Here is a 14,900-nt window from a genome sequence, read left to right on the forward strand (position 1 = left end):
ACCGTCGAGACCGGCCGATTCTCCTGAACACTGCCAGCTGCATTATGTAGAAGCGACGGCAAACTTTTGATCGTTCACGACACAATTTCGTTATTTCTGCGTCTTCCCCTAAAAGACAAGTAAATCGTCGATTTGGTAAAGCCTGGATTTCGTCCCCAGCGAACTGTTCTTTTTCCTAGCATAGATTCCTTTCATAGATTCTTCTTGCATTTTTCTAACATTTCTCTTCTGCAAATAATATTAACAAGCTGGATGACGATCAAAATTTTTTGCAAAATTGAGTAGATGAAATTGAAAATTGAAGATGTTTGATTCCCTTCTCTATTAAAATTACTAAGGGAAGACATAACACTCTATTTGGTTTCTGTCTCTTGCAATCGACACAGACAATTTTTATTTTGCATAGAGATCCGCAATCTAATTATTATTGTCACGAATTGTAACCCTTCAGTATTTGTGTTATTCAATAAATTAGTTTGACGATACATAGAAATCAAATTTATTTATTGGGGCACTGTGGATTTCTAAATATTACATTTCTCGTTTTAATTACATCAAATTAAATTAACATTTAACATATACATTGATTTGCATGTGATTAAACTAATTTAATTTACCACGCGTTTACATTCAGTATAGTCACAGATTTCGTTGTCCTGTGTCGTACTTTTAGAAAAATTACAATTATAAATATATTTTTCTGAGGGACAGGGAAATTCGCAAACACAGGGAAATTCGCAAAACCAGAATGTGAAAGAGAGGAACTTCTAATCTATAATGAAAAGCTCCGAGTTCGAACCTCGCAGTTGATAAACTTTCGCCCCCCTTGTTTCGTCTTTGAAGTAATGCTAATTTGTATTATTTTATTTCAGCTGAGGAACTTTGCGCGCCTCAAAGCTATCGGTTCGTCAGACTTTCAGGAATCCTTTGTACCTCGTTAAACTTCGCGAATAGACTTCCTGCTCGAGTCATTTCGAGCTTCATGGGAACCTATTTCGGAGCTCGTAACAGAACCATTCAGCCTCGTCGACTTCATTAATCTTTACATTCACGCGATCTGCGAAAACAAAAGCTGGTTCACTGACAGTCCGGGATTCGCAGAAGCCGTCGCGGAATAACCGTGGCGATGGAACTGTGCTGACATCGCCGGAATCGATCTCCACCGACGTGCTAAATGTGTCCCATTTGTTAACGAATTCTTGACCATTCAATGCTGGACACGGAAAAATATATTTCCATGTCGTTCGATTACGCTGGCTGAAAATATTCGATCAAAATCGTGAATATGATTGGTGAACGAGTTATTCAGGCATATAAATATATGAATAATAGCACCAATTATATACAAAACAATAACAACAATTTACTTGGACTCATTTTAAAGCTTGAGGCCCCTACTTTTGCCACCCATCGTTCATCTTTGTCCAAGGAGATATTTTTTCATGACGCAATGACTGGTAAACCGAAAACACTCCTTGGTCCAGAATGAGACAAATTGAAACGTCTGTGAAAACCTTGAAAAATTTTTCTCGTGACTGAACCCACCACTGATTTAAAGATTGAACCTTCCCCTTTACAACGAATGTTTAAAACTAGATCGACGATTTTTTCTAATGGAGTTATTGGGTTTTGAATGACAGGTGTGCTGCCATCTTTGCAGTAATATAAGGCCTCACACGACCTTTGTTCCTCATTTTTATTCTATGAAACAATACAAAAAAATCGTAGTCTAAGTTTCAAGCAATCTTCAAAGGATTCAATCTTCAAAGCTGTAATAGATTCATCCAGAAACAAATATTTATCATTTGATCAATTCTTATTTATCAATAATTCTTTGAGACATATTTTGAATATTCTATTGTTCCTAAAATTGCAGGAATCGTTCATTCAATTAATTCGTCAAGAACTTGAATGACGATTTCGATGCTCTGGATCGAAATGAACACGGCCTCAAAATGAATAAATAAAATTGTTTAAAATTAGTATAAATGAAAAAGTTTATTCTATTGTTCGTAAAATGAGAGGAATCGTTCATTCCATTAACTCGTCAAAAACTGATTGATTAAATGACGATTTCGATGCTCTAGATCGAACTAGATACGGCCTCAAAATGAATAAATAAAATTGTTTAAAATTAGTATAAATGAAAAAGTTTATTCTATTGTTCTTAAAATGCAGGAATCGTCCATTCAATTAATTCGTCAAAAAGTGAAATGGACACGGCCTCAAAATTAATAAATAAAGTTGTACATAAAATTAGTATGAATGAAAAAGTTCACAGTGCAGAGGGTTAAACGTGCACAGGAGTAGACTGGTGTTGGGAACGAGGCGCGGTTGAAATTGTACGACAAGTTCGAGCCTGGTTTCGCCGTTCGAGTACAAAGGGTTAATAATTGCAAGGAAAAACGGCTGGCCGAGAGCGTTGGTATCGGTGCGACGGATGCAAGAGGCTGGTGGGGCCGGGTGCATCGTCCTCGGGGAGAAAGTTTGTTGCAGCAGCGTAATACGTGATCTAGCCCAACCTAGCCGAGCCAGACGAACGATCGTGCCAGCTAGACCTAGGATAAGATTGGCCAGGATTGAATCTCGTTCGAAGCTACGGTCGACCAGCTATGAGGAACGGTTGTGCAACCCGGTTGCAACGCCGCGTCGAGCTCTTCTGAGCCACGAAAAGTGAAATGAGATCCATCAACCGATCCGTTCTCCTTCGTCTTAGACTTGTTCGAGATTTTTGACTTTGATAATGTATTCCACGACCATCTAGCAACGATCTGGTCACTCGAGCCGCAGGATCCTTGTGATCCTCGTGGGATCCATCGATCGGATCATTGTTGCTAAACTCATTTAACTGTGACCGGTAATCAAGCGAATTTTTACACCTTTCAGGTAGCCATTGTTGCCGTGCTTCATTGCAGTTGGTTCTACAAAATAATTGCCACAATGTTCGTCTGGTACGACGAAAAGCTTTATGCAAAATAAAGACTTTTTGTACCTGAATCACATTTATTTTCTTTCTTAATATGTTCAATAGTTTATTTATCGAATGGTTTTAATTTTTCGAATTACACCCACACATTTTTCGCATAAATGCATAAAATCCGTTATCTAAATGGCGACTAAAGCAGTTTCGTGTACAGCAATTTCTGCGTTACGCGAATGTATACATATAATCAGAACAAGAAAACAGTTCGTTTCAAAAATAAATTCGAACGACTGAATTATACAGTGATAGTCATCGCCAGTGTTATTTTATTTAAAGACTGTTTCGTAGGTAGGTAGAGGTAGCCGTCGCGATTCCCAAGGAAACAAGGAACTCGAGCAAAACTGAAGAAAAGCACGATTCAGCTATCGCACCTGTAACCCAGTTAATTGACATACCCCGAGAGATGCTTGCACAACCATTGTTTCGCTTCGATCTGAACACGTTGATACGGCCAATTTTCGTAGCGCGTAGACGCGGGATCACGGATCTACCGTGTGGGTCGATCGCACGGTAATATTCTTGTAGATTAAGCTGGTCGACGTCGACAATAAATCTTGTGGAACGATTTTATTGAGCTACGTAATGTCATGGCCGATAAGGCCGCGCCTTTTCGAGGCGCATAGACAAGTGTTTAAAGATCGCTGCGCGATTCGGGGAAACCGTGGGTCAAGGCATTGTTCGATAGAAGGCTGTTCAGTTCTTCTAATACATAGTTATTTTCACGTTGCGTAAGTGCAACTTATTGACGTTTCATTGAGGAAAGAAAGCTATGGTTGAAGACCAAATTGTGAAAATCTTTATATTCTATATAAAAGTAAATACATCAAACTGACCAATTTTTCAATAATTTTTGAAAGAAAAGATTATAAGAAAACGCTGTCTTTTTTACAATTTCACTGACCACGTGTCGAACAGTGACAACTCTACATAATCTTCAAAAGTCAGAAATAGCGAAAATATAAATGCGTGAGACCCCTGAATTTTTTGACGTAATGTTAAAAATGAAACTTTGAAACAGTTCTCTCATCGTATAAGCATATTTAACGCTAAAACTACCGAGCACCGAAAGCGATTAAAATGTTTTAGCAGACAAAATGACAAGGCTCTATATACTTAGATTTCGTGCAATTTTTATTGCAATATGTGCTTGGATAAAGAAATTTATCGAATCATTTTTCATGTAAGCAACGTCATAATTTCAATAATTATAAAATTAAAAATGTAAGACCGGTCATTTGACCGGCAGTGGTAGGTTTGGTGCTAAAGTTTCTAGAATCTTCAGATCATGAATGGACCTGACTGTTCAATCGAAATGTCACGGAGTCCAGGAATGATGTAGCTACAGAAGATATTCTGATGTCTGCACTGAAATACATAACTCTGAACGTCGCAGTTAACGAACGTCTACGACGTACAGGAAAATCCTTGTCGTCGAGACGAATATCCACTGACAGCCGCTAGACGATCACGTGATTTATGACCCGCTTCTAGATCACGAGGATCTCTCCAGGGAGACGTCAATTGAGGTTTAGAAAGCAAGAGGAGCATGCTGATTTCTGCTGATTCTTCATATTCGTCTGCATCGAACTCATTAGGGGCACGTGTTTCCACTTCAGCATTCGAATTTATTTAAAAACACCAATCCGTGTACACGACGAATGAAATGTTTAGAAACAGAGATTCTTTTTATTAACCATCACGAGCAGACTGCAAATATTTACCTAAAATCAACATTTTCTGTTGCAAGAAACAGATATTACTCACAATTTCATAATCTTTGGAAGTCTAGAATTTTTTATGAAGAATCTTTTAATGATAGCAATTTTAATCGTAATCCAATGAATCCAGAGAACCAAAAATGGTTTCCGAGTAGATGAAGCATTAAATGAAAAAATTTGAAAGTCGCCATTTTGCCAGGTGTCATATATATATATATATATATATATATATATATATATATATATATATATTATTTGAGTGTTTGCATGAAACAGTAGACTAGTGTTAAATTAGGTGATTAGGGTTCAGTGCATAATTATGAATGGAACGTGGAATGGCTGAAAGAAGTAGTGAAGTGGAAGAGTAATTTTATATCAGTCCCATCTTCATATTTTTTATGAAGAATCTTCTAATAATAGCAATATTAATCGTGAACCAACGAATCCAGAGAACCAAAAATGGTTTCCGAGTAGATAAAGCATTAAATGAAAAAATTTGAAAGTTGCCATTTTGCCAGGTGTCATGTATGTATATATAATAAGTCTATTATTTGGAGTGTTTACATGAAACAGTAGACTAGTGTTAAATCAGGTGATTAGGATTCAATTCATAATTATCAAACGAATGTGGACTGGCTGAAAAATGAGATAAAGTTGAAGAGTTAAAAAATTAGAAACTTGTCATTTTGACAGGTTCCATAGTCCTTGTATTAATAAGTCTATTATTTGGAGTGTTGACATGAAACAGTAGACTAGTGTTAAATCGGGTGATTAGGATTCAGTGCATAATTATGAAACGAACGTGGAATAGCTGATAGAAGTATTGAAGTTGAAAGGAAGTTGAAGAGTAATTTTATATCAGTCCCATCAGCAGCCACGCGTGTGTTACGAGCCGGAAAGGGAAAACCCGGAAGCCACGCAGCGTGAAGCAGCATGAAGTAGCATGAAGCGGCACGGTGGCGGGGACGAGCCGTGCACAGACTGGGAATCACTGTGGCCTAGCGGTACCATGAGTAAGTTAGCGGAATCCTCATCTACACTACTCCCGGAGCCAGTGGAGCGAGTCCAGTCGCGGCTGGACTTCGGCTCGTTCACAGGGCTGCCTTCCCAGTCAACGACGCTGCCACGACTGAATGGCACCGCCATGCCGTCGGTTATGGTGTGGCTATGGACTTTCACCTCTTTCCTGCAACTCCTCGACAAGGTTCCCACTTCCATTTCACTAGCGTCCGTCGATCTCGGCGCACATCGCCGCTCGCGTATTATACATGGTGTACCTGGTGCTAACAGCACCACAGTCGATTTTAAAAATACAATGATAGAATTTTGAAATTACTTCTTTAAGTCCGGTCTTGTTGAATAATATCTATACTGTGATTCTTTGGATTTCCATGGAAAATAAAAATGATCTTTGCAGTCGGAGCTATTTCAACTTGAAAATTAAACATTTCTTCCGACCTAGAATAATTCCATTGTATATGATTTTTGTCATTTTATGGATATGAAATTGATAAACAACGGATCTTTATGGAAAATAAAAGTTGTCTACCTGACTTGCAACAAACTGAAGTAAAATAGAGAATCATTTTCTTTCTGAATGTGTTCAATAGATTGAAAATAATATAACAATATGTTTAAATTCATCTAATGTTTTTACTGTTTTAAATTACACATACTCATTTTTGTCATGAATGCATAAAATCAGCTGTCTATTGATTTGACCAACATGTTTAATAACGTAAACAGTATTCTGAATAATGGTACAGTAATTTTTAGTGGAGACTCTGAGTCACACCCCTCGACTGCTAAGGGTTAAATGAAAATGCATTTCCACTTTTAATAATTTTAATGACTCGAGAATAATGTAACAACACCTTCTTGCAATGTCTTCAGAGGCTTGCATCTAACATAATAATTAATATTTATCATGTAAAATTCTAACTATAATGATAATTATTGTCACTTAAAATATCACATAAAAAATTTATTAGCCTAAAAATTCCCAAACGAACTTCTAATCAAATTTTTGTTGTACTGTATTGTACTGTAATTTTCATTGTACTTTTATTGTATTTATTTTTATTGTACTTTTATTGTATTTATTTTTATTGTACTTTTATTGTATTTATTTTTATTGTTATAATGAATGCACGTTTCTGGAAAAGTAAGATTGTCGAACGAAACGAAAAGAGCGAGGATCGCTCGCACGAATCACAGGATAATCTAACCGCAGTTCCCACTATACAAGTTACTCACGGTACCGCTAGCCCAAGGTTGTTCGCATCCCGCATGACGCACGATCATTATGGTGCCCCATGTTCCACGGGCACCCTGTTTTCCCTTTTACCGTTCCCTCGACGGAACCCCACGAGGGTGAAAGTGGGATCACCGGGTTATTGAAACTGGGAAAGTGACACGCTGTTTTCTTCTGCTCTTCCCTCCCCTTTTCCACTCTCTTTCTCTCTCTCTCTTCTCTCTTGCTCCTCCTCTCTCTCTATTGCTCCTCAGTGTATATTTTTTTTTAACAAACTTACGTGTACCACGTTTAATGGCTCGTGCGGAGAAAGGGTGGTTGTTCGATCAACGAAGGGAGAACGATAACCGTCCCTCGAGAAGGGAGTTAAGGGAAAGAATGTTATTCTCGATGACAGAAGAATCATCCACGACCCGCACGGTCGGTGAAATATTAATGACTGCGGCTCCGAGATTTCTCGTGATTCGTGAACGTGAAATCACAAAATTATTTTTTATTCAAATTTCCTCATGAGACCACGGATTTCACGCATTTGAAATGAAAATGAATAGATGAATTTTGAGAGGGCAAGAGCTTCCGAATTTATTCAAATGAGAAACAATTTTTATTCGGCTCTTGTTTCTCGTTATAAAAAATTTTTATTTTTATTTTTATTGAGTATACATTTTAGTAAGTGAACAGTTTTTTAAGAAACTAGCCCAAATGACAAGTTGAAATGAAAAGTTTCCTCAGAAAACCCCGGATTTCACTCATTTGCGACGAAAATGAGTAGATGAATTTTGAGAGGGCAAGAGCTTCCGAATTTATTCATATGAGAAACAATTTTTGTATTCGGCTGCTGTTTCTCGCTACAAAAATTTTTACTTGATTCAAATATACATTTTAGTAAATGAAAAGTTTTTTAAGAAACTAGCCCGAATTACGATCTTTTTAATATGTTAAGAAGTACAAATCCCACGTTCTCAAGGGGAACAAAATGACTGATAGTACAACAGTCGCTGAACTCAGTGGCTAAAAAGCTGATGAGACTTTCGAGCCCGAAAAAAAGAAAATTTTGAAACGAACTCGATAGAAGCAGACAGTACCATGTGTTGAAAGCAGTTTTCAAGTTCGTAATTACAACAGAGACAGGCTCGCCGCGAGGACAAATGTCGGCACCGTGGAGGCTGGGGGGATGACGGGTAGCGTATAAATCGTGTATGCGCTCGTGGATTATAGCAGAGGACAATGGAGTCACCGATAAAGCGCTGATGACACGACGTAATCAAAAGTCACGAATTATCCAGCATGCATAATGCACGATCGCAGCTACTGCAACATTCATGCGAAACCGCTTGAGGACTCTCCGCGCACGCGGTTGCTTAGTGCCGAACTGAATTTTCGCGATTATAAATGTGGGCAGGCCTTTAACACTCCTCGAATGGCAGACTTGAGATTGCCGATGGATCTCGATCGATGAATAGATAGAAATAAAATACAGTGAAACAACAGAAAAAACCTCGGGACCCTGCTGTTTCTTAGATCGTACATTTCTACTATTTTTTTTTTTTACAATATCGTATTTCCATGATTTGAAACATTCTTCCTGAATTTTTGAAAAATCACGTTCTGTTTTTTTCAGCGTGTAATTATTTTGCAGTTCGACATCGTGTAAAAGAAGTAGGAAATACTTTCTACAAACAACATTTTCGCTTTTATAGATAACACTCTTACCACCGCGCACTCTGTCAATACACCGTCTACTTTCTCTTGCCAAAGGCGGATATAAAAAAAACCCGGAAACTGCACTTCTACGCCTATTCAATGTTAACGATATCGGGATTTCGAAAAAGATTAGTTACACAACGTCGGCACAGCTCCGATTCAGGCTGGATTTTGATGGATTTGTGTCAGACATGAGCGTGGGAAACACGGTGAAATGTACAATGTAATCGAAGGCAATACTATTTTCTCTTTTCTGATAACGTGTTAACGTTATCAAGAGAACCAGTAAATTTCCAAGAATTTTGTTACTACAACGTCCATTAGCTAGAGTTTACAAGATTTTAAACATAGGTAATATATTTAACATAAGATAAGATATTTAAACATAAAGTTGCAGTTTCAAAATATGAACGAACACAGTGACGCTGCAATAACCTCTACAACAACATTTTTACTTAAAAAACAATACTGCATATCGTTGCATAATTTTGAACCGACAGCTGGAATAACTTAAAAACAAAAATTATGGAAATTGCTTTTTTAAATATTTATGTGAATTCGCGATTTCGTGTACACAATATATCAGTTTGAAATAATCCATTAGAGATAGAGACGTTTCGAAGTTGCGCGCACTTCCATGAACGATTGGATAGCAATTTGCGTACTTCATGTGTCGATCAATGATATATGGATTCTAAATGCGTCGATGGCTTAAGTGTGGTACATCGACGTTCAGATGGGAGAGTGAAGTTCTTGAAGTGTTCTGGAAGATAGATAGGAACGACGGTTTCGTGCATTCCTTCAGGCGATCCCGCGTACGATGGAACTAGGGATAAGGTGAGACGAAGAGAGCGTGAAACACCATGGGGTAAAAAGCCGGACGAAAGTGTTTTTACACGCGGGAGGTCCTGAAAGCTTAAAAAAGAGCGCAGAGGGGAGCGTGAGACGTGTATTTCGAATTTCCTTCAAACCCTCGTAATTATTCATGTGACGTCAATTATGGCTCCGAAGAATAACGTGATAAATGAACGGAACCACATCGATTAGTTTGATTAGAGCACTTCAGCGAAAGCGTCACAGGGATTACGCGATTACTGTCGGTATTGTGTACCATTTTTTCATATATCATCAGACGAACTGCTCCAAACAAAATACTAAAATGATAAAATTAAATTTTAAACTTTCTGAAGTTGAAACTTGTAGAATGTATTTTTTAAACGAATTATCCGAATATGAATATAACTTTTCTCATGGCAGAACAACTTTTCTCACGAGTTCTGCTGATTAATTTAACGTATAATGTTCTAATAATAATGTAAACAATCTCGCGTAGGGGAGGACAGAAATAACCTTTGTGATCATTTTTATTGAAGGTAAAAGACGACTAAAATGAGAAAGGGAATTAACCTCCGGTAAAAGAAAAGCTCAGAATAAAAGTTTCAATAATACCATACTGATTGAAGTAGATTTGTATTGTTTTGATAATAAATGTAATCCATGTCAAGAAATGATTTTCGTGAACTCAAAAACATCAATTGCGAAGTTGCGTTATTTTCGCAATAAATAATGTATCGCTCAATTCTCGCCATTGCGATGATATCTTATCCGGTGCTCATTGAACTTCGACAGTCCACGGTCAATAATTACATACGACCTTGAATATGTAGTTTTCTAATGACGCTCCGCGTGTCATAACACTTAGCAGGTGGCCTAACGTGCTTGACGGATGATCGGCTCGACAAAACGACACCGTGAACACAGAAAAAAAGGGCCATAAAGTATTGGAAACTGCAATTCAGCAATTGATCGACAACAAGTGCCACGGCAGAAGTTTCGTTGTTTTACTTCTTCTCTCCCGCAGCGAATCGAGTTTGGCCCATTATTGGACGTTCAGCCTCGCGGACGGCCCTCTTCGTCAACGTCTCGAGCTCTTCCTGATGTCGCAAGCTTCTTCTACATTTCATCTTACACGACCTATTGGCCAATCGGTCGATGCTCGGAACGGCACTTCTGATATTTAGTCCGCGAGCGAGTTTCACAAGCGTCGCCGCGGCCGAGTCGAATTAATCGCGAACTAGAACGACTCTTTTTTGGACACACGGACCACGATTCCCTTCGCGGTTTTCGAGAGAGGTTAACTTCTTCCCCTGACTTCGTCCTCCCTCCCCTCATCTGACTTGCAAGGGTGCGGGATTTGCGTTCTCATTTCTCGATAATACAAAAAATATGTAAAAAAACTTTTTAAAAACCACGCTTATATTAAAATGCACTAAAAAGGAGAGAATAATTTTTTTCCCCAAAATTTTAAGCAATTGGTTCAAAATTTCTACTGTTATAAAATTAGTGTCGGAATAGATAGCAAAATTTAATATAAATTTAAATAAAATCGTGACATTAGTGACTATAAATAAAAGCGTGGAACGTCCACGAAGATTACGTCAATATAGTTTAGTCCCTTCACAACGAGACCTTGGAACGTAATCAACGATTCTTTTAGGTGTAGATTCAACCCTAGCACGGGTGACAGGTAAACTTTACTTTACCGGACTCAAAATTTGTGCCTTTCTCTTCTAAATTATGATGTATTTGGTATGTACTCTAGTAGATTTGTATCCGAGATTTGATAGATTTGAGCAATCTGCAGTCTTTTTGACAGGTAAGGGCGCCCGCCATATTGGTTTGTAGTGACGACCGCGAGCCGCTGACCGAACAGAACCGCCAGAACCCCCCCCCCCCCCCCGACCTAATCACCAACTAATTCGGTAAGCGGCGGGCGACCGTCACTACCAATATGGCGGCGCCCTTACCTGTCAAAAACACTGCAGATTGCTCAACTTTAAGCAAGCATAACTCCTGAACCATTGATCCTACACGATCGAAACTTCGATCTACAACCGCCCCGCGGTGTATTAGTTTTTATACACCCTGTACTCACAATGGAATTCTTCTAGGTCGGAAGAAATGTTTAATCTTCAAGTTAAAATGGCTCCGTCTGCGATCGCTTAACATTCGAAGTGCGAGGCCCGATCGGAAGCGAGCCGACATCGTTTCGGCGAAGGTCACTGCACAGAGGAGTTCAACAACCTGCTCTGATGTAACCATGAAACTAATCTGCGGCCGGAGCATTTATAAACAGACGAAATGTGCGAGCTGGTGAGTTAATTGATAACACTGTTTGCCGAACGAGATTTCGCACGAAGCGACACGAGTCTGCGCAACGTGATATACCGGAGACGCTAATCTAACAGATGAATGAAGTTAACGCTTCCCAGCGGAAGATTACCGCGAGAAGCAATGTTTTTCAAGAACGCAATCGGGCGTGGCGTAAACGTTCGTCCGGACACGTTGCGAAATCGAAAAACGATATATAAATCGTTTCACCGCCGGCAAGCTGGGAAGCGTAACATTAAAACATTCCCGTTCGAACGTGTCCGTGTACATGTATCTGGCGACGGCGGCGATCCGTTCACCCGAAACGGCAATTAAAATTAATTGTAGCAATAATGGTGACCTTGTAGCCGGCCAATCTGCATACCGTTCAAAGTAGCCAGTGCTCGACAGGAGGACTGTCACGTGGGTAGAATCGAAGTAACGGGGAGCAGAGTATAATTCTACCGCGCGGCTGCTAATTGCCAACGACAAATTAATAAACACGCGCTAGCAAGACGCTGTTGAGCTTTACTCGTACTCAGTTTAATTATTCTACTTCAATTACAGTTTTACAGATTTTTAACTGCAGTGCACCTGCAGTTAAACCTTCTTTTAACTGCAGTTAAAAGGACGATCACTTTTTTTCTTTCAGATCATACGATTTGGATTTTTTTGAGAAGCGAGAACAATTAAGAAACTTGCATAATTCCTGTTGAAAAATCAACAGCTTATTTTTAGCACTTAATCCTGCAGGATTTCCGGGATAAAAGCATATTCGTGCACCCCTTTCAGCTACCTGTGTACCAGCTTTCTGTAATTCCGACCAAGTGCAATTTTTTAAAAATTATTTTCACCTCTTGTAGTAAACTAATTGCTCTAACTCCTGAAAAATATTCAAGTTGTAAGATCTGATATTTAAAAAGTTATCGTCCTTTTAAAAGAGTGTCCGAATATTACTTCGGGTTCACTGCGTGTCGCCAAGTATAGTGAACGTGTGCCTACTGAGTCCATTCACTATAATGGTAATACACACATCGTACATAAGCTCGTGATTATTCGAACGACTCTAAACGCTCGGAAAGTAATAAAATAAAAGATAATAAAACTTATGTAGTGCGTGGCAATTAAAAATTGATCGACTGCTTCTTGCTTGAACGATAGCTCCCATCAACTTTGTATTGTTGCGCCGAAGAATAAAGTTTGCCACTTATCGAAGTAATTTCATAAACATTTTTGCTAGCGCATTGTTATTCGTGTTACGCAAACGGTTGTAACCTCGTGATGTGGAAATATGTAGATCTTGCTTGAACAACTGCTAGCTGTCATATTCAAATGAGTGGAATTTTGAAATTTTTCAAACCTAGACCTTCAGAGCTTCGTTGCATAGGCAAGTATGTGAAGAATTGTTGGCATAGGTCGAAACTGAAACCGTTGGAATAATATAATTTGCTGAAGCAAGAGTCGGCTCAAACTTGACATTCAAATCAGCGAAAATATTTATCTTCAGCTATGACCCAGAACGTTGCGAAGCTGGTTTTGATTGCTATTATTAGTGACGATAAGACGTATCTGTGCCTACATTTAAAGCTAACTTCAATTTGTTTATTAGTGCGATACCATTAATCTACGGCAGTTCCATTTATGAGAACACTTTTTCATAGTTTTTCAACACGTTCGAATTTGCAGCATTTAAAAATATCTTACAGAAAAATGAACGCCGTTTTCCGTCGCCGTACGAGTGTAAATTATTGACAATTTTTCAAGAATGTATTCACTGTATTATGATATATTTTTCAAGTGGCTCGAAGGGAGTTTTCTGAGATTCATATATATAAATAATAATTAAAATATAATAATTAAGAGGTCAAGATAGGTACTCGAAGACGACAGATAATGCAATTGATATAATTTTTGCAGGCTAGACGTCATCGATCTTATGAATTCCGATTTGTAGTAGCTCCTCGTGGTTGGGAAGCGATCGTTTCCAGCAGCCAATTGAATTAGCGTCAACTCCTACGGAGATTCTGGATCAGCGGATAATTAAGCCCGTACTTGCTAACGCAAATGATGATGAAATTACTGCGAGTGTTTTTGCTCGACTCGTAGAAACTTGCTGATTTTAGTATTCGTGTAGTTTCCGTTCTTAAAATCTCGTATCTATTATTCATTATTATTGTATGATATTATTCATAATGTGTAATTTCAGTCAGAAATAAGTAATTTTCATAAATAAGTAATTAAGAACATTGAATTGGTTATTAGTAGACTGCGGATCTTTATGCATTTATAGCAAAATTGAGCAGATGAAATTCGAAATTGTTGGAAAATTTTGAAAATTGAAAATGCCTGTATATAAAATTTCTCCTCTGTTCAAATCATTAAGGGATGAAATAACATTTAATTTAGTTCCTATGCCTTGCAATCGATCCAGACAATATTTATTTTGCATAAACATCCTCAGTCTAGTTATTAGTTATTTTATTAGTTAGATTCGCCAGAGATTAAGACTTGTGTGTGTGTGTGTGTGTCCACAATTCCCCCAATGAAATCCGCCTCGGCCCGGTCACGTGACGCGTTTCGTCACTGTCGTGCATGTGTCACGATGTCACGTGACTAACCCGGTACTGACAGAGAAAGACTCTATGTTTATGGGCTTTGGAGTGAGTCTAAATTCATCATTGCATTATGTTTTTAATCGGAAATGTTAGTATAAAGTATGGAATAATGAAGTCTAAGCTGCACTGACATGAACAGTAAACTGTCGCAGTCGCAGCACAGGAGAAGAGACCTTAACGTCTCCAGTCAGGCTACCACCCGAGTAACCTCGGGTTACCCATGCAGTGAAGCATCACCTGCAGATTTTCTGACCACACTTTGAAGCCACTCGACGACTTGTTTAGACTCGGCTCGAATGATAAAGGGACCTTATTCATGACGGAGGCTATTATTGGAAGCATACCTAGGGCCGCATTATCCATTAGGTGCTTTGGGCGCAGTGCCTGGGGCCTACGAAAACAAACTCTGGGATGATATCTGTCCCCGGTGATGCATCAAGATTACAAAACTGTCTAGGGCCTACGAAAAGCTTAAT

The 14,900-nt window shown here is 38.6% G+C and overlaps 2 protein-coding genes across 13 annotated transcripts in view; one reads left to right on the plus strand and one right to left on the minus strand.

Moving 5' to 3' along the window:
- Positions 1-14,900, minus strand: part of Hr4 (nuclear hormone receptor 4) — a 266,613-nt gene that overhangs the window by 233,221 nt on the left and 18,492 nt on the right. The window lies entirely within an intron of this gene.
- LOC143209890 (enoyl-CoA hydratase domain-containing protein 3, mitochondrial) overlaps positions 9,303-14,900 on the plus strand; it is a 41,442-nt gene continuing 35,844 nt past the window's right edge. The window contains exons 1-2 of the mRNA XM_076426193.1: positions 9,303-9,496; positions 11,611-11,812. Of these exons, the coding sequence (XP_076282308.1) occupies positions 11,801-11,812 (12 nt within the window). The 5' untranslated portion in view covers positions 9,303-9,496; positions 11,611-11,800. The remainder of the gene's footprint in view (positions 9,497-11,610; positions 11,813-14,900) is intronic.

Source organism: Lasioglossum baleicum, chromosome 1 (genome assembly GCF_051020765.1).
Source record: "Lasioglossum baleicum chromosome 1, iyLasBale1, whole genome shotgun sequence".
In the NCBI taxonomy this organism is placed as follows: Eukaryota; Metazoa; Arthropoda; class Insecta; order Hymenoptera; family Halictidae; genus Lasioglossum; species Lasioglossum baleicum.